Source organism: Festucalex cinctus, chromosome 19 (assembly GCF_051991245.1).
Source record: "Festucalex cinctus isolate MCC-2025b chromosome 19, RoL_Fcin_1.0, whole genome shotgun sequence".
Lineage (NCBI taxonomy): Eukaryota > Metazoa > Chordata > Actinopteri > Syngnathiformes > Syngnathidae > Festucalex > Festucalex cinctus.
In genome coordinates, this window is record NC_135429.1 from 8,623,784 (window position 1) to 8,642,971 (window position 19,188).

The 19,188-nt window shown below is 41.5% G+C and overlaps 2 protein-coding genes across 6 annotated transcripts; one reads left to right on the forward strand and one right to left on the reverse strand.

The window, feature by feature from the left end:
• Positions 1-3,158: 3,158 nt before the first annotated feature.
• LOC144007271 (homeobox-containing protein 1) lies at positions 3,159-14,005 on the reverse strand. 5 transcript variants are annotated; one of them, XM_077506726.1, is made up of 12 exons: positions 13,989-14,005; positions 12,551-12,605; positions 11,884-12,004; positions 10,782-11,217; positions 10,407-10,492; positions 9,837-9,947; positions 9,154-9,363; positions 7,664-7,817; positions 6,881-6,963; positions 6,672-6,767; positions 6,490-6,608; positions 3,159-6,398 (listed from the first exon to the last, which is right to left on the reverse strand). In XM_077506726.1, the coding sequence occupies exons 3-12, from the start codon at positions 11,963-11,965 to the stop codon at positions 6,258-6,260; spliced, it is 1,518 nt and encodes a 505-aa protein (XP_077362852.1). In that variant the 5' UTR covers positions 11,966-12,004; positions 12,551-12,605; positions 13,989-14,005; the 3' UTR covers positions 3,159-6,257. The 5 variants fall into 5 exon arrangements, with proteins under 5 accessions (XP_077362852.1, XP_077362850.1, XP_077362854.1 ...); XM_077506724.1 differs by lacking the exon at positions 13,989-14,005 and adding an exon at positions 13,298-13,343; XM_077506728.1 differs by lacking the exon at positions 13,989-14,005 and adding an exon at positions 13,298-13,312 and having other exon boundaries at positions 11,884-12,001.
• Positions 14,006-14,141: 136 nt separating this feature from the next.
• Positions 14,142-18,535, forward strand: LOC144007272 (transmembrane protein 54-like). The gene is made up of 5 exons (XM_077506729.1): positions 14,142-14,403; positions 15,131-15,327; positions 15,730-15,789; positions 16,363-16,554; positions 17,581-18,535. The coding sequence occupies exons 1-5, from the start codon at positions 14,391-14,393 to the stop codon at positions 18,079-18,081; spliced, it is 963 nt and encodes a 320-aa protein (XP_077362855.1). The 5' UTR covers positions 14,142-14,390; the 3' UTR covers positions 18,082-18,535.
• Positions 18,536-19,188: the final 653 nt, after the last annotated feature.

Genomic DNA, 19,188 nt, shown 5'->3' on the forward strand with positions numbered 1-19,188 from the left:
GGCTTCTTAAAAGAGAGAGCGAGAGAGAGAGGAAAAAAAAAAAGAAACAAGTTACAGAGGCTGAGATGGTCTGTGTCGTCAGCAGAAAAGGTGACAGGTCATGAATTCTGTTTTCTACTGCAAAGGGGGGGGGGGGACACCCTTCAAGAGGGGATGAACGATAGCGGAACCACGTTTGTCTCTTAAAAAAAAAAAAAAATGATGCTGTGCTATGTAGTGTGTACTATATTCTTTATATAAAGAGAAAAGTTACGTATAATGATGCAAAATGACAATCAATGTTCTTATATGCTTTAGAGTGATATAATAGCAAAACTGTCTTATTTCTCAAACAATGTAATTTCCATCTGTCCATCTATTTTCCTGCAATTTTTACCTAACATTTTTAATATTCAACTTGTACTATATGTCTAGTTGTGGTTTACAATTCTTAAGGTTCAGAAATCTCTATTCAATTGTCAAAATTTGATTTGCACATTCTCAACATGGTAAAGGTCAACAAAGTGATGATGGCAGTGTACTCGTGGTTATGCATGTAATAGAATACAAATTTGAATCAGGCCTTGAGGGAGTGTAAATGATTATTCGTCCTCTCTTGGCGTGCTGCTTTAAATCACGCCCGGGGGCTGTCGAAACACAACCCAACCGTCTAATCGGATCGAAACGTAACTTTTTAACGATGACACAGCGTGTTTGGGCTGTAGAATGTGTCGCATGGGTGCGTGAAAACACAGTTGATGTGCTGGAAGTTGCTTGGGGCCATTTGGTGGGAAACGTTTGGCGAGTGGGCAAAAGCATTATTAGTGTCCGCCATACAATTTTTTAAACAAACAACCCAGAGTATAATAAAAGACTTCCAACAGGAGCTTATCACAGCTGACTTTGGTTGAGAGGTACAGAGGTCCCTGGAACCAGAAAGTTTGTGAATTCTGCATGTTCTGGGGACATTGAAGGAAGCATCCACAGAATATAGACCATCGTTTGAACCAGGAAGCCGTCAACTGTGAGGCAGATGAGCTAACCACTAGCTCACCATGCTGTCAGCTCAAAAACATTTAAAAACGACTACTCATAAATTAATATTTACACTAAAATAAAATAAGACTATAGCCCTCAGAAGAAAAACAAAACAAATTAGACTATCCCTGGTTTAGGCCTTTGATAACGCACCAAATTTAAGGAGGATCACATACAAAGAAAAACAAAAGCTTTTTGCTCATGATGACAACAAAAACCCAAATTGAAGATTAAAACCCGAGTCGTCTAAGTTATGTTTAATATTAACAATGTTAACTGAGAGCTTGTTGTGTCTCCCAAAGTGTGACCAAGTATTGCCACTGACAACCTTGAATGACTTCAAACACAAATTAAAGTGCTTAGCCTTTAAGCATGCATGCATATGAATATTCATGCCCTGCGTTCATATTCAAATTATAATTTGATGGCTAATGAATGGATTACAAACATTTGGAGTAGATCCAGATATGAGCCTCGAGGACAAACTTAAAAAAAAAAATAATAACATTATTACAAAGAGATCAATATGTCTATATGAGTAGTCTGAGTATTGTGACTTTTCGAAATGCCAAATTTTCCTGGGTTAATTTGGCCTTATGGCACCATGCCCACTGCTCAACCGCCATTAAATTTAACGAGCACAAATGCATGAATGGGGGACTGGTGATCACTTTCTGCGGATTTCAAGGGGACACATTTTGGAAATGGCTGTGTCATGAATTAGGGGCATTAGTAAGCTTCAACAACTAACCTGCAGGCAGTGTTTGATGCCATTAATAGTGACAGACTGGCTCAGAGCATCAACGTACATGCAAGCTGACAAAACGCTTGAAGAAATGAGCATAAAGAAGTCACAGGAAATCATTGAATCAGGTTTAAAACCAAGTAAGACTGAATCGCACCACGCCACACGTTATTTTAGCGCTACACTACTGCCATCTGCTGCTGAGAACTGGGCAGAAACTTATTGTGGCGTACTAAGGAATACAGGTTTAAAAAAAAAATAAAAAATAAAAAAGGAATACAGGTATATACAGTATGTTGATTTATAATGACATGCTGTAAATGTAAATTAATGTACTGTAAACACATTTTGTGCGGATGTTGCTGGTGTATAGCCAAAATGTACTAATATAAAAATATAAATAGTCATACTATATATAATAATTCCAGCTGGCTAGCTATATGATAAATCTAATTAATAGTCCTGCTTGTTCTGCATTAGCCCCATAGTAATAGTAATAGTAAAAAAAAAAAAGGAATAATAATAACATAAGGCACGGTGTCAAATTATGTAATGTACAGGACTGTCTCAGAAAATTAGAATATTGTGATAAAGTCCATTATTTTCTGTCATTCAATTAAATAAGCAAAAATGCCATGCATTCTGGATTCATTACAAATCAACTGAAATATTGCAAGCCTTTTATTGTTTTAATATTGCTGATTATGGCATTTAAAAAAATATATATATTTTTTTCATTACTTGGTCTGAGGAAATGTTCTCATATTTTGAGATTTGGCTGAAAATACCATAATCAGCAATATTAAAGCAATGAATGGCTTGCAATATTTCAGTTGATTTGTAATGAATCCAGAATGTTTCTGAGACAGTCCTGTAAAAACATTTTTGCTCCCATTTTTTTATGAGATGAACTCAATGATGTAAGAATTTTTATGCTAACAAACAGCTTATTTACCTCAAATGTTGTTCACAAATCTGTCAATATCTGTTAGTGGGCATATATTATATTTTCGCAAAATTGGCAGGCCTTTTACGTGCATTAAAAAATAATTAAAGCTTCATGTTGAGTTCATGAAAAATGGGAGTTGGAACAAGATTTGTGCTTAGATTTTTGTTCAGTATAGATATAGAATCATATTTACATTGAATAATATAAATGTCATTGTATAAAAAAATTGCGATTGGCTGGCAACCAGTTCAGGGTGTACCCCGCCTACTGCCCAAAGCCGTCTGAGATAGGCTCCAGCACCCTCCGCGAACCTTGTGAGGAATAAGCGGTCAAGAAAATGGATGGATGGATGTATACCAAAAAAAAACTCAAAGGAACATTGTACTCAGGCCTGCTCTCGTATGGTACACTAATCAACCGACACCAAACAAAACAAGACAGCACGAACATAGTTAACAATACTTTTATTGTTGCTTGCTGTCAGATAAAAGCAGATAGCAAGGAGCATAATAATAATAATATTCAGTTTTGGAGGGTTTCCTTTGGAGGATGAAGCACCCCCAACACTGACATGAATGCTACAAGACACTGTATCATGAACAGTCACAACAATGGCTGCCATTGGCTTGTAACACATGGATTCCTCTTCAAGAATGTTGGCTAGTGTTGTACTGAATGAACATCACCTGGACCACCTTTGGCATAGGGAGGTAACACGATTTAAGAAACATGAGCTGTAGTTCCGCAAATAGTGGCTACTACTCAACTGCAGATGTGAATGAGGTCTTTATTTGTATGCACTTTTGTCGTAATACGCCTCAATATTTCTGGTGTATCAATATTATCAAGCGAGACAAAAAGCTATTCAGTCTTGTAGCTTCCTGGATGCACAACATGCCCAAATATCAGAGTTTACTGGAACCCTCATCAGCCATTAATACTGCAAAAGGAACTTGGCAAGGCGCCACATGTTTACATGCCATGGTGCTGCTGTTTTGGTTAGCAATAGACTTCAAATGGGCTCAACCGTTGACGAATTTTTGCATGTGAACAACAGATTCTGTCACTTGAGGTGATTACAGCAGTCTATTTGAGAGAGGGGTTTATTTGAATTATAATGCAATGGTGACTGGAGAACAGTGTCTCATGGATGGCCACTATTCCAGGAAATATGATAATATATTGCAGAATTTCCTTCAGATGTTATGTTTACATGCCTTGGTAAATGTTGCCATTTTGGTTAGCAACTGTGTGAACAATAGCAATGTTTGAGCTGAGGTAATTACAGTTACGACCGACCCATTAGTTTTTTCGAATGAGAAAAAGAGGGCATCTATTTGAGGCAAGTGCTTATTTGTGGATGGCACACTGGTGAGTACTGTATTTTCTGCACTATAAGGCGCACCTAAAAGCCTTTAATTTTCTCAAAACCCGACAGTGCGCCTTATAATCAGGTGCATCTTATATGTGGCTCAATATTGGTTAAGTACGGCTACCATCGTCAGGGGGCATCACCGAAGTAACAGCAGTTAGAACCGTAGTACCATACCTGAACAAGGCTGGGAAATATTGTAGATATGGATAGTAACGTATGAACAAGTTATTGTTATATTGTTAATACGGAACCATATTGTGATTACACTACCGGTAACTTGTTTTGGGAGTGAACAAAGTTGTCAGAATGCCAGTTTGTATTCAATTACCGGTCATAAATATTGACCGACTCATTGTTTTGTTCAAATTCCCTTTAGCGCAGCTCCATCTATTGCAGGGGTGACAAACTGCGGTCCCCGAGGGCCGGAGTCCTGCGGGTTATATAGATTTCCCTACTCGCAAGTGCAGCTGATTCCAATTAACAGGCTCATTATCAGGCTTCTGCAGAGCTTGCTGATGAGCTGATCATGAATCAGCTGTGTTGAAGAAGGGAAATATCCAAAACATGCAGGACTCCAGCCCTCGAGGACCGGATCTCGCCACCCCTTAATGCAACCCCAGCCACTGCAGTAGCTTCTACTCTATGCGCCTTATAATGCGGTGCGCCTTTATATTATGGAAAAACATTTTCATATAGGCCATTCATTGAAGGTGCACATTATAGTGTGGAAAATACGCTAATTGGGCACAGTGTTTATTTGATGAACGGCCACTATTTGAGGAAATACGGTAATGTAATCCCAAATTTCCTACTTTAGCTGAGCGACTTCACCTTGGTAGATGCTGCTGTTTTGGTTATCGAAAGAGTTAACTCTTTAATGTCCGTGTACAATCTGAGGTATTTACAGTTACGACCCGTTTTTTTTTTCCCCTGGTGGGAAAAGGCAGACATTTGTTTGAGGGAGGCGTTTCGTTTCGTCTTAAAGCGGACGACGCAGAGGGACGGCCACTATTTGAGGAAATACGGTATATTACAAGCACATTTGTCCATTTTATGAACATTTCGGGCGCGACTCCGGCACAGTTGAAGTCTGCTAGTCATGTTTCAAGTTTGACAACTCTACAGTATATTTCTGCTAATGTTAGTTTGAAGAAAAGCACCCACAAACGCGATTATCCTCTGGGTTATTATGTACACAAGCGTTATTATTACTATTAGAGTGAGATTCACTTTTGAAGTGCAGTATGCGAGCAAAAGCTTTTAGCTTATTCCAATAAGGAGGGAAGAAGACAGCGTCGTGATTTTCAATCACATTGACGTTTGTTTTGGTGGAGAGAAGCTTTACAGGCTTGGAAAATGAGGTTAGATGAGAAAAAAAAAAAAACGAACAAGAGCAGCATCGAGTTGAACAAAGACATGATGGATAGTCCTCGCTTTGTTCTACTAATAAAAAAAATTTATAAATAGAACATCCTGTTTGGAGTGAGCGCGGATATGATGAAGAAAATCTCTTGAAGCTTACACACACACACAAACACACAATCACGCACATCTGGTGCACTTCTTCACTGTCTTGATCCACCATTGTTGGATTTCCTGAGATTCCAGGTGTCCCTCAGGGCTTTGCAAATTCCAACATTGGCCGAATGATTTGATCAATCGGCTCTTTGAGGTCAGGCGTCAGCACCAGAGAACAGGGGGAAAAAAACAACAACAAAAAACCCCACAAGCGCACGCATACATCCATGCAGACGAGATCTTTGAAAGTGTCTCTCTGACCTGACCTGCAGGCACTTCATCACCACTCAGCATTTAAAAGAAAAAGCATGAGGCGAATAAACCAAAAACCAAAAACACACGACAAAAAGATTAAAATGGGTGAGGTATCCTTTAGGTAATTGTAAGGAATTTAGGCTTGTTAATACCACCTTGGAATGCACTACATATTGATATATGTTTATGTATATATTTATATATGTACTGTATATTGCTGTTAACATAAGCAGAATAACTTTCGATAAATATGGCAGCCTCTTTTCCATCAGAGGTACCTCAAGTGAGCTTCAGAACCCAACGGTGTCGTCAGCCCCCCGAGGAGGAGGAGACCTCCCTCTTTTTTTTTTTTTTTTACGTATTTAGATTAAAACTCAAATGACATCACCAGCTTTTGGTCACTCTTCATCCACAGTTTCCCTTTTTTGATCCTTCTCTTTCTTTTCGGCCACCTGTACGGCGGGGCTGGCGAGCGCCTCGGAGGTGGCCCTCACAGAAGGTTCTTGTTGCTCCACCATTCTCTGGGTGGATGCCTCTTCCTGTCAACGGAAAGCACCAAGAAATGTTCAATTCAAATTCAATTTAATAGCACTTTTCTGTGCCTGCAATCCACCTTCAGCAGTGACTTACCTGCTCTGAGAAACGGTGATTGACCTGATCAGAGAACTCTTGCATCTCCCCCTCTTCGCCGTTAGAGTGGCAGTTCGGACTCGGGACCTCGATGCCGTGGCTTTCCAAAATGGCGGCTTCTACACATACAGAAAGGTAAATATAAGACAGTCTTCTTACTCGTTCTCATATCAAGAGCTCACCGATATTTGCTCTGCGCTTCATCTCCTTGCGGCGGTTAGCGAACCAGTTGTACACCTTTAGCGCCGTCACACGCTCAAACTCAGACAGCTTGCAACCTGAACATAAGAGAGAGGAAGAAACAGTTGTTACATCACAAGGCTTCTCGAAGTGGGACTGAAAAGGTCGGTTGCGGGCGGCTGCACTGTACAAATTCATGACATTTTGGCACCTGGTTTCTGGATGACCGAGTTGCAGGTGTTAGCGATCTCCTCCCGCTTTGCTTCATCTGGATACTGGTTCTCCACAAAGAAGCTGGAAGAACGGCGGAATGTTAAAAACCTGATGCTCCTCTTTCATCATTATAGTTAGGGGAAACATTAGGGAAACAAAAAACAAAAAAAACAAACAAAAAAACTGAAGTACAGTCTGTTCAGAGAGATTTAAAAGTTACCGGACTCGAACAACCCTCCAGTTTGTTGGGTTATCTAACACGCATATACACACATACATATACACTCATGCCCATGTCTGTCCTTGGATCTAAAACAGCTCCTTGGGATCAACACTGCAGAGGGCCCCCATGTGGTCTTATTACCGTGAGTGCCCCTAGTACTTACTTCACGCATCTAATGGACAAATCAATTGTGCACTGTGGATGGGACTGGGGTGTGGGTGGAGGGGCAATGCTACTTTGTCAGCATCCTTCTGGCCAGCCGAAAAAGACGAGTTTATTCCGGAGAAGCAGAGGTAATATAAAACTGCTTAATAAAGTCAGCGCAAACAGGACAAAGCATATGCTCCCAAATGTGCAAGGTATGCTATTTGCTGCTCAGAATTTGAAAATATGGATAGATCTGGTTGAGGGTAATTACATTTCACGTTGGAATAAGTAAACTATTGCATGCTTAAAGAAAAAAAAAAAAGAAAAAAAAAAGTGTCATTAAGTGGGCGCAGATGAGCAAAAGCACACAAGGCACTAAAAGACCCCCTGCCACGTCATATAGCGCCTCACCTCTCCATAATAGACTGGCACTCCTTTCTCCAGGTAAAGCGGCTTCCTCGACGCAGCCTTAGCGGCGCCCCAACTATCGCCGGCCTGTCGGCCATGATGCCCGTCCGCCAGTCAGGTTCCTCCTTCACCATTGATCGCATTGATAAAGTTGCACCTGTTGGAGAGTCCAGTTGCGTAGTTGTCATTAACTGCGTCTGGATTCAATTTGTCCATTAGAGAGTGATCCAACTAGCTGTTTTGATTTCATGTACAGGTGCATCTGAAAAACATCATTTGAGGAGTGCAATAAAAATGTCAAACTTTACAACACACAGTGGAATTTTCAATATCTTGTTTGGTTACACTTTTGTCTAAATTAAGCTCAACAACTCACTTCAGTATAGCTCCTTGGCACCAAAAAACCACAAGATGGCGGCAAAGCAATACTTTTGTCTATACGAAGCTCTACAACTCACATCAATATAGTTCTGGGGCACCAAGAAGCCACAAGATGGCGGCAAACAACTACAAATATGTGGGGCTTTGCAATACTGTAGCGAACTTTCATTTTCAATTGAACCAGTGAAATAAATGAATGAGATGCACCTGCATAAGTGAATAAAAAAAAAAAATCATAACTAAAATTATCATGAAGCATGCCTGTGGGAATAAGAAACAATTCTTTGGTGTCTCATGGGTTTGCCCACTTAAGTTATTTCATACTCAACTTATCTAAATATCCCTTTATAGTCTTTATTTTGTGCTCTGTGGCACAGTCAGTAGGGATGTAATGTAACGATAACGGCAATATTATGATGTCGCAGTATTAAAACTGCCACAATATATCGTTGTCGTCATGCCACAATATTAAAAGCAGCACATTTGTTAATAAATGTCAGGCTGATTTCCAAATTCCATGTGTGCAGTTCTAGCACCCTCTGGTGGCTAGTGTTTTTAGTACAGTTTAATTTTCACAAGGCATGTTTTGGCCCTTCTATGTTTAAAATCCACGCTAATGGTCAGGTGAAGGGGCACGTAATATGCTTTTGAACAGACTGAATATGTGGAAGAACTCAATGCGCTTGCATTAGCAAGTGCCTCAATATTAAGTGTAACTAGAGATTGTAGGTTGTTTATATGCATTGCTGTAATGTACAACAGGACAATATTGTGTGCATTTTTTTTTTAGTATGAGCTCATTTTTTTACATTATTGTGACCTTTTTTTTATATCGCCAACCTCCTCCCTATCGTATCGTGATGTTCGGATATCATTACATCCCTAACAGTTAGTTCTCTTAACAGAAAAAGACTTTCCACAAATAACTAGAAAAGGGTCTAACCCAGTCAGATTGTTTGATTGATTCAACCATTTGATTAGGTGATGTGCGTCACAACTATTACACTATTGCACAATGCATGGGAAACATGAGTCTCCTGTGGTGATCCAGTATGTGCAAGACCGGGTTTGGTGATTGGAGGGCAATGAGGAGGGGGAGGGTCCAGGGTTACCTGGCTGGGCTGCGGTGGCGGCGGCGGCAGTGTACCACGGCAGCAAGTGCATCAGCAGCTCTCTCTGCCTGCTCCACACGGGGTTGGAGTTGGGGTTGAGGTTGGTGTTGGGGTTGGGGAGGCAGCCGCTCGCCCCCGCCGCCAGCCCGTCTCTGTCCCCTCCCCTGGCCCTGGGGCTCACGCTGTGCTGGCTTTCGCTCCACCTCAGCCCTTCAGTCAGGGTAAGATTGCAGACGTCAGTTTGGGCAAATGGAATTTGCATTGTGTCGTGTTGTGCAATCCGCCAATGAGAATTCGCAGCTTCGCTTTCTTTTTGCCGTGTCAGCCGAGTGAATAGAAGCTTTAATCGGAAGCAAAGCGCCGTGGCCGTGTTGGATCGGAACCACTGCGGAGGATCATTGTTGTTATTGTTAGTATCAGCCCATGTAGGAGGGAAAACCAGCACCAGAGTAGCTCCAGCATGAGAACTACAGCAAAGCGTCGAGTGTGGAGCGGGTAAAGATTTGAAAGCAAAGATGAAGGGAGGAAGAAGCAACGCGCGTGTCAAGTAAACTATTTTTGGGCATGACAAGCCAAATCAAAGCTGTGTGCCTCATCTTCCGCATGCAGGAGGAAGTAAAAGTTTGTTATCAAGCGGTCCCTTTAAATCACACAAAGCTTCTTTGTCTTTATCAAACCCTCACCTGGGTTATTTCTCTCCAGCAGGTACCAGCGGTAGAAAGCTCTGCGTTTGGAGTCGCTCATCTCCAGACCCTGCTGCAGCAACCACTGAGAGATGTAACTCTGACTAATGCCTGAGTACATTAAAAAAAAAAAAAAAAAAAAAAAAAAAAAAAAAAAAACATGATTACAATTTCAGACTATCAGAATATTAGCGTTGAAATGTTTTTTTGGGGGGCATTTATTTTAATTAATCTAGGTTATGATAACAAAATCCATACTCTCGTCTCTATTGGCCCAACAGTATAGAGGTAGAGGTGTACTGTAAATCTTGATCACTGAAATAGTCAGATGAAAGCATGTCTCAGACATGTTATTATTTCACCTGGGAACTGTATTAGATTAGGCGGGAATATATATATATATATATATATATATATATATATATATATATTACAGTTAGGTAATGTTCAATTGTTATTAAAACACTTCTGACACACACTGTACAGCTAATGAAGATTGCATACAAGCGACCATTTGGATGAGAACGGATTGTTTTACACTTTGACAATTTGATTGTAGCATTTTCTTACCTGTAACTTGTCCCACAATTGCCTGAGAGATCCTTCGGTTGTTGAGGAAGGTTTTGATCTCCTCTTTCACCATGTTGCTATCCCTCCTGTGAAAGTAAAAAACAAACAATATTCAGGATGTTACTGCAGAGGAACTTTTGCATGGTTGTGGCTTGCTTAACTTATTCAGCGAAAAGTCTCTCTTTTTTTTTTTTTCCAAGCGATCCCAGTGCACCTGACCTGAATTAACGTGACTACACTTGTGGAGGAACAGCACTGCAGCTCTGGGGAGCTCGAGTGCCATTACCTGATGTTATAATAGTCTGTCTTTGTCTGTTCTTTTATCCTCTTCTATTCATCCTCACCCAGTGCTAATTCATGCTTGACCTTCCTCACCTCATATATTCCTCCACCTTCTCCTCCAGGTCCCACTCCTCCTCCCCGACCATGTCGTAACTGAACGAGCGCTGCACGGCCACGCTGGTAGGGTACAGGGGAGGAGGCGAGGCCTCGAAGCTATTGCTGGGGGACAGCGCGGCGCCGTCCAGCCCGGAGGTCTGCGTGGTCGCTGAGGCGAGGGAGAGAGAGGAGGTGGACGACGAAGAGGACGGCGCCGGGGCGGAGGCGGGTGCGTTGTTGCCGTTGTTGTTACTGGAAGGGGCCGGGTGAGAGTCACAGTGAGGTGGGCGGTGGTCCGGGTCGAGCCTCTCCAGAGACTCCAAGGCGTGGACGATCTGAGGTTTGGTCATGCCAGAGAGACGCAGACGCTGAAGGAGGTCGATCTGCTCGATGGTGTAGCGTGGCTCCATCCCGCAGCACTCCATTCTGACATCTGCACAATTGTTGAACATTAGATATGCCTGCAAAATTGTCTAACAGCTATACTGAAAATCAAGCTTTTAGAAAGACACAAATGCACAATTTGAATTGTGGTTACATTAACAACCATCCATCTACTTTCTAACATGTTTTTGGAATGAGGAGGGAAATCCACTGATGCACAGGTAGAACAAGAACCTCCAAAAAGTAAGGATGGAAGCAGAGATTCAAATACAGAAATTCAGAACGGCAAGGCAGAAGTTCTAAGTGGTCGTAGGAGCATCAAATACTTAAAAAAATAAATAAAATTAAATTAACAAAAAAAAAACTTTTCACCTCTCGTGAAATCAATGAGGTGACCAAAATAGTTTAAACAAATCTCGGGATGATGCATTCCAGTTTTGTTTTAAAAAGATTATTTATTTATAGTTTCAGATAGATAAAAAGTCTGCATTCACAGTCGCACATCTTCCAAGCTTAAAAACATAATACAAGCTTGTTGGAAAAGACTTCCAAGAATGCTCTGTTTATTAAATTAAGTCAAAACTTGAAACTTCCTTTACAAGTGTCAACAAAAACAAGTGCATTGAATTCGGTGTGTTTGCATATCATTATATAGAGACAATAAGTTGCATTATTCTGATCCGACCCAATAACTCCCAGCCCACCGCTAGCTTACCTGATGGAGGGGGCGACGCGGAGAGGCGCCCCGGGAGTGGCTCCGTGCTTCGGGTGGCAGCGGGGACACACCACTGTCGCATGGCTCCGCTCGGCAAAGAGTTCCGCTCGGGGTGGACCTACTAAATACAGCAGACGTGCCGCAGTGTGTCGCGGCGGTTAAGCGGTTATTAGCATGCTGGCAGACAGACAGCTTCAAGATGACTTGCCGGAAGGCTAATTTAAGCTAACACCGCTAACTCCGGCTGGTTCCCTTGAGCCTGCTCGGAAACAATCTGTTAAGTTACACGTTATTGTTCAGATGAAATACTGAAGTCGAGGTAGTTTCGTTTCAAAATAAAAGCGACTTTCGTTTCACATTTATGGTTGCGACGTCCGTATGTGTTGTATTTTGAAAAGCACAGGAAGCGATGTTGTCACGGTTGTCTACATTGACGTCGTCGACTGTCTCGTCTCGGCTAACTTATCTAAACTTGCACAATAGAGGCTGAAAACGTATTATAATAATACAACTCATAATTATATATATATAGAAGAAAACATGATGTCGAGTCAGGAAACGAGCAACAATGGAGACTGTTACTGGTGGGTTAGCGCCGTAGCTAGCACAGTTAGCACGTCGCTAACTAGCACCGGGGTGGTCCCACGACGGACGGCGTCTCGCTTACCTCCTCTCGGCGGCGGAGGACGGACAGCTGCCGCCGGCTGTCTGGACGTCGACCACTGCGGGCGGGAGAACCTGTCAACAAAAAATGCCTCTCCTCCCCAAAGTCCCCCTGCCCCTGAGCTTTTTTGTTTGTTTGTTACAGCCGGGCAAGGAGCACCCACCGCTGGGTCATGTTGTCTTTGGGCTATGCAGCAATACTGTATGCAAATACAGTACAAGAAGTCTCGATTTATGACCCCCCCCCCCCCTTTCACCCGACACCGCCGCCGTCAAGTACGTCTGGATTATTATGACTTCCGGTTATGCTGTAAACACAGCAGAGTACGCCCACTCAGCACCAATGCAAAAATACCTCAAATAAACAACAGTTTTAGGCAAAAAAATACAAAACTAGACTAAATCTACTCTCAGTAGACATTTCTTGATGTACACTTGTACCCAAAGTACAGTAGTGAATTCATTTGTCAACCTATTTAATGTGACAAAAAGAGAATCTATAACGGTAATGTTGGACATAGTTGTACTTATTGTCAAGCGACCCGTCATGCATCACACTGGAAAATTATGGTGATAAGTTTCCAATTATTAATTGACTGATTTTTAATCCAGTGCCTAAATTTCTCCACCAGGTGGCACTCAAGCACAGTTTTGTGAGGTGCCTCGTTACAATACGCATATTATTTATCCATCCATCCATTTTCTTGACCGATTATTCCTCACAAGGGTCGCGGGGGGTCCTGGAGCTTACCTCAGCTGGCTCTGGGCAGTAGGCGGGGGACACCCTGAACTGGTTGCCAGCCAATCGCAGGACACACAGAGACAATTAAACAACCATCCACAAGCACAAGCCGGGACAATTCGGAGCGCTCAATTAACCTGCCAAGCATGTCTTTGGAATGTGGGAGGAGACCGGAGTACCCGGAGAAGACCCACGCAGGCACGGGGAGAACATGCAAACTCCACCCAGGAAGGCCGGAGCCTGGACTCGAACCCGAGTCCTTAGAACTGGGAGGCGGACGTGCTAACCACTCATTCACCGTGCCGCCCGCATATTATTTATTTACAGTTAATTTTGATGTATACAGTCATCTTAAGCATTATTTCTTTACAATGATGGGAAAAAAACCATTTATAATAAATCACGTTTATATTTTTATAACAAAACTATGATTAAAATGTTTTGCATTGTCATAAATAACAGTTTACATGATTAGAAATAAAACATCTGTCACATTTCAAATAATAACAACAATAAATGCCGATCAAATCTAGTCATCTATTTCATTCATGAAGTCATCATATCCGGAAGTAGTTTGACCAGAAAGACCACTACAGTACACAAATATAATCCATCCATTTGGATAATAATATTGCCATCATCATTATTTTAATTATTCTGTATTTTAGCAGTTTGTTGACTTTTAGTAAACAGCAAGCACCTTTTGAAAGCACTGAAAGACAGGAGTGGCGTCACAGGTGCACCTGTGCTCACCTGTGACTTAATTAAACAGAATGACGAATGAACCATTGTAGCTTTCAAAATAAAACTAGGGACTTTACATAGACTATTTGTTAAAAGCGTTTGTTCATCCACTCCCAACTATGTATTATACTTTCAACTAGAATCACACGTTAGTTCTTACAGAAAACTCTGTACATTTATAAACACATTTTCCAGAAAGATGAATTGTTTTATTTTGAAGCTCACGTTTGTCGACATACTTGAGCTGCCTGACTGGCGTGTGTGACTTGTTTAGTTGGAAGTGGGGGAGAGGCCATGCGGGGGTTTTTTAAATGCAAAAACCTGTAAGTCATCGTAAACGAATGGTGACCTGATCAAGATGCCCAGAACAGGTAATTTTCATCACACGGTTTTGATCAGTTTTAAATGTATCAAAAGTTTGTGAAATATTGTTAGGGTGTGATAGTGGTGTGGCCATAGAGGATGAAGTTTGTGTGGAAACAACTATTGTCTTTTTAATTAATGCCATTCATTCGTGACATTAAGTAATAAAGTAAATAAAACAGAACACATGGGTTTTGGGGTCCTTTTAAATGCTTATATGGATTTGTTTGTCAATGCTGGAATGTGGATGTGAAATATACTCAAATGTTCTGGCAGAAATGAGAAAAAAATATATAAAATTATGTACTGTGTCATTCAAGATGACTTAATTATTGTATAGAGTTTCTGTCCATTTAAGTCGTATGATTGGTGGATGAATCAAATTGCTCTTTGCCAAGAATCAGCATGTTCTGTTTGATCATCAGTAGCATAGCTTTCACAATTGTATTCTTGAATTGGCAACCCAATATAAAAAAAACAAAACTGCACCCCCAAACCCATATAGTCCAGTTTATAAAAGCTTTGTCCTCTATTTAATGTTGTCTTTTACTTTTTAAAGCATTTTTATCACTCCAAGCCGACATTGGGATCATTAATAATTAATCTAAGCGACATTTGTGTGTGTTTGACCCGGCTCGCGTGTCTCTGATCGATACAACAGCGGGACGTTGAACAGGGGATGCCGCCACGGATGCGCCTGAATGTAACATGATCTCAACACGGTTCTCTCCCCAGGGGTGTGTTGTGCCAACCTGGAGGAGCCGTCGGCCCTGATGAAGATGGGCCTCAGCATGGTGCTCGTGGGCCACGTCAACTTCCTGTTGGGAGCGCTGGTGCACGGTGTGGTGCTCCGGCACATCAATCTCCACAAGCAGGCTCGTGCCATGGAGTACGCCATCTCTAACGTGGTGGCTCTCGCGTCTGGACTGGTGGTGAGTGTTTTCTAGATGACTACAGTCATCAGACCTGAGTTAAATTGTGATTTATGTACTCCAAAAAACGTGAGGTGCCTATATTAATAGTAGAAACTATGAATATCACAAACTATGATCACAAAATATCTTATTTCAGTCATTTTATGGTACCCTTAAAAATAACTGATTTTATTCTGGAAAATATGCAGCATTCCTCAACATTTTCAAGTTCTCGCTGCCGAGGAAACGCATATTGTACATGCTTTTAAAATCCTGGCGATGACTCAAATGTTTCGTCATGTTGCGGACGTTTGCAGGTGGATTATTGCAAAAATTCAATTCCGGTTCTGACTTTTGCTCTCCTTCATGTTAATAAAACATACTGTTGTGAGAGCTGAACTTGATTTTGTCTTGCTGCAGGGAATCGTTGTTGGCATTCTGGCTATTGTCCTGTCTAAAAACAAGAAAAGCAGATGCCTGGTGAGTACTTTTGCTCTCTAAATTGATAGGTCTTGAAAGGAAAAATATGTAGACTGGGAAGTACCGTGTTATGCTCCTCTGATTTCCAGCTGCTCTGTTTTGTATAACAACACCAGTGTTTTCTTGACACGCGCAGTACAAATGATGTTTTGCAGAACTGCGCAGTGTATTGGCCATAATATTGTCCTCTTGAGGATTTCAAAAGCCCTGCTTAGCCAAATAACTTGTTAATTGCCTCTAGAGAATGTTTTTTTTTTTTTTTTTTAACTTCTAAAAAGCCTCTAAAATCTTAACCCACAAATGTTCATTATAAAAATATACTTCATCAATCATATTTTAATGAAGACAGTTAAGCGAATCCTGCTAGATTTGTTCCCCACTGAACAAATGTTTAAATTCTGTTGTCTTATAACTCTTCTTGGGCCAACTCTCAGCTGTCAGGCTGCTCAGACAAGCGTGGCGAGGTTGCAGACTTTTATTTTTATTTAGTAATGCTAATAATATAATGCATTTTAACATTTCGAAGACCGTGCCACAATGTTTTAGATTTGTATTTTATTATTTAAATTACAGTCGTGGTCTCTGTTAAGCGTGAGCCTCGCCTCGTCGCTCGTGGCGTCGGCATCCGCCATCGGCCTACTGGTGTCCGTGGTGAGGGCCATCATCCACGGCGGGCGCAGCCTGCTGACGCACTGCCGCTTTCCCGACGCCATCGGCTACTCCAGCATCACCAACGAGTGCCCTTTCGACCCCACGCGCATCTATGTGAGTGAGTTAGCAAGCGCGCACTGTGCTGTAGACTTGAGAGCAGTGAGCAACCAGGTTGCACGTTAGATATTTAATCTGGATTATTAAAGGGGAAGTCAAACTTGTAACATTTTGTAACAATAATGTGACCTCACTAGTCTAAACATGACATTTTGATCATTACATTTGTGGAATGTGAGTTATGCAGCAAAATCCAGCTGTTTTTATCAATCTCAAGGGGCGGCCATTTTGCCACTTGCTGTCGACTGAAGATGACATCACAATTGCTCAGACAATGACCAATCACAGCCCACCTTTTTTCTAAAGCTGAGCTGTGATTGGTTGTTATCTGAGCTACTGTGATGTCATTTTCACTCGACAGCAAGCGACAAAATGGCCGCCTTTCCATATTGATCACAACTGCTGGATTTTGCTGCTTAATTCATATTCACTAATACAATATTTACCAGAATACCGTGTTTAGACTAGTGGGGCTGCATAGAACATATTTTTACCCAAAAATTTTTTGAGGCGCTTTACTTCCCTTTAAGTAGAAGCAACAAACTGTTTTTGATATACTCTAGCCACCTAGCAAAACTGTTTTGCTAAGTGACCAGCTTGTAAGCTCTCTAGCCAATACTATTAACTAGCTAACTAAATTAGTTGGTTGGTAATATTCACTAGCTAACTAGTAAGATACCTAGCTAATCCTATTAACTAGCTAGCTAAAATAAAATGGTGTTTGTCATATTAGCTAGCTAGCTAGTTTGCTGGCTTACCAACTAGCTTGCTAGCTGCTTGCTTTAGTATGTTTTCTATACAAAGTAGTTTTAAAAAAGTTCAACATAACTTGGCTACTTTTTAGACGTGTTCAGCTCGAGATGTTTTATTCATAGAAGTAAATAGACTTTTCAGACTTGGTGTGGAGGTTGTGCATCACATCATTGGTCTCACTTCAAAGTTGATGCACTCAAGCCTCAGATTGAGCCTCACACGGTGCAGCCGCTATCTACAACTAACAGTCGGATGCTCCCCTCCCATTAGAGCACCACTCTGATCCTTTGGGTGCCTCTCATCGTGACTTGTGTGGTCCAGCTGATCTTTTCCGCCCGCTGCCTTTCCGTGTGCGTCTTCTTCCTGGGATTGCCCTGCTGGCCGCACAGGAAGCGGCCCAGAGAGGCCCGAGCGGCGATCAAAGCGATGAGGCCGCTGGAGGAACTGGTTGAATCTCGTGTCAACAAAGCAAAGCAGCACAAAGAGACTCCCCCTCAGCTTCCTCCCAAGCGCTACACCGAAGCCCACATGAGCTACAGTGAACCCAGAAGACCCGTGTCGCAACCGGTCAGGCAGCAGCGCCACCAGCCTCCCCCGCCGTACTACAGGAGCCTCCCCCCGGCGGAGAGGCGGCCATTTCCTCCTCGCCAGCAGCCTCGCTGGGAAAGGTCACGGAGCCCTGACGCTGCGCAAGGGAGCCAGCAGCGAACTCCGGAACAGCGCCACTTACTGGAGAGGGGCGCGCTGGAGCGATCCAGTTTCTGGATTTAGTCCAAAGGATGTGGACTGTTTTTATTTCACAGTGGACCGCAACTTCAAACCTGCACAAATTGGCCACTCCATTCGGTATTACCTGCACAATCTCTTGCCATCCATTTCCAGTTTCCATACTTGTGCAGTTGTCCCTAATGTTGTGGTCCGTAAGTGTGACAGTATTAGGGATGGGCATGATGAATTGAAATTGATGGATTAATCACACTTCTTGAAGCAAAATGTGCCGTTTAACTCAATTTGTTGCTGAGTAACTCGACATGAGATTGTGGGAAGCTGATCAACCTCACAAATGGTCAATATTTATCAATATGCATCAATATAAATGAATGCCAATTGTAATAAATGTGCCTGACAAATACTGTACCTCGTGAGGGTGGGTCTTCACCACCATTTTGTGTTTGTTTAGCTATTTTATTTATTGCCTTTTTCAAAATAAACATTTGAGTCATCACTTGTTGTATGTTTACTTTTTAGTAGAAAATCATGCAAAATGTGTGATGTTTGCTTGACAGTGGCCTGACCGGATGGACTGGTTACACACACGCACGCCTATCCACACTTGTTTATAAAATTATTAGCATATGCTGTTTTCCTCAGATGGTATGTCACTGAATAATTTTATCATTAAATACTTTATCTTTTCTTATTGAGCCATGCAAATTTCAGTTTTGATTCCTGATTCCAGAGTCTCAAATTGTCAAAACTTTAGCAAGGTGTAGTCTTACTTTATTTATTTATTTTAAGTGATCTTCTTTCCTAACTTAACACATTATACAACTTGAACTTACAATAACCTATTGTTATATTTCAACTTTTGTTCTCAAAATAACTACAAAAGTTTTTGAAGGTGCCTCATATTAGTTTTATTTGTGCATACATTTTGATAAAATATTTTTTAGGGGTTGGGTGGGGAATATTTGTTAGTCAAAATGTTTTGATAGTTTCGTAATATCCCCCAGTAAAATTGTAACTATCCTCAAATTATATTTATTATACATGATTTAAACATTCTGTAACGTGGCATGTCTAAAACTGCCAACTTAATAAAAAATAAGTGTGTTTTGACATTTTTAATCTTGTTGAAATGCACTCCATTTTGTTTAA

What these genes read in the sequence shown, in the direction of transcription:
- LOC144007271 (XM_077506726.1), bottom strand. Translation starts at nt 11,965, where the DNA reads ATGCGACAGTGGTGTGTCCCCGCTGCCACCCGAAGCACGGAGCCACTC. An exon ending in CGCGTCGCCCCCTCCATCAG is followed by an intron (nt 11,218 to 11,883) that starts GTAAGCTAGCGG and finishes ACAATTGTGCAG; the next exon opens with ATGTCAGAATGGAGTGCTGC. An exon ending in AAGGTGGAGGAATATATGAG is followed by an intron (nt 10,493 to 10,781) that starts GTGAGGAAGGTC and finishes TTACTTTCACAG; the next exon opens with GAGGGATAGCAACATGGTGA.
- LOC144007272 (XM_077506729.1), top strand. An exon ending in CTCTCGCGTCTGGACTGGTG is followed by an intron (nt 15,328 to 15,729) that starts GTGAGTGTTTTC and finishes GTCTTGCTGCAG; the next exon opens with GGAATCGTTGTTGGCATTCT. An exon ending in ACAAGAAAAGCAGATGCCTG is followed by an intron (nt 15,790 to 16,362) that starts GTGAGTACTTTT and finishes TTTAAATTACAG; the next exon opens with TCGTGGTCTCTGTTAAGCGT.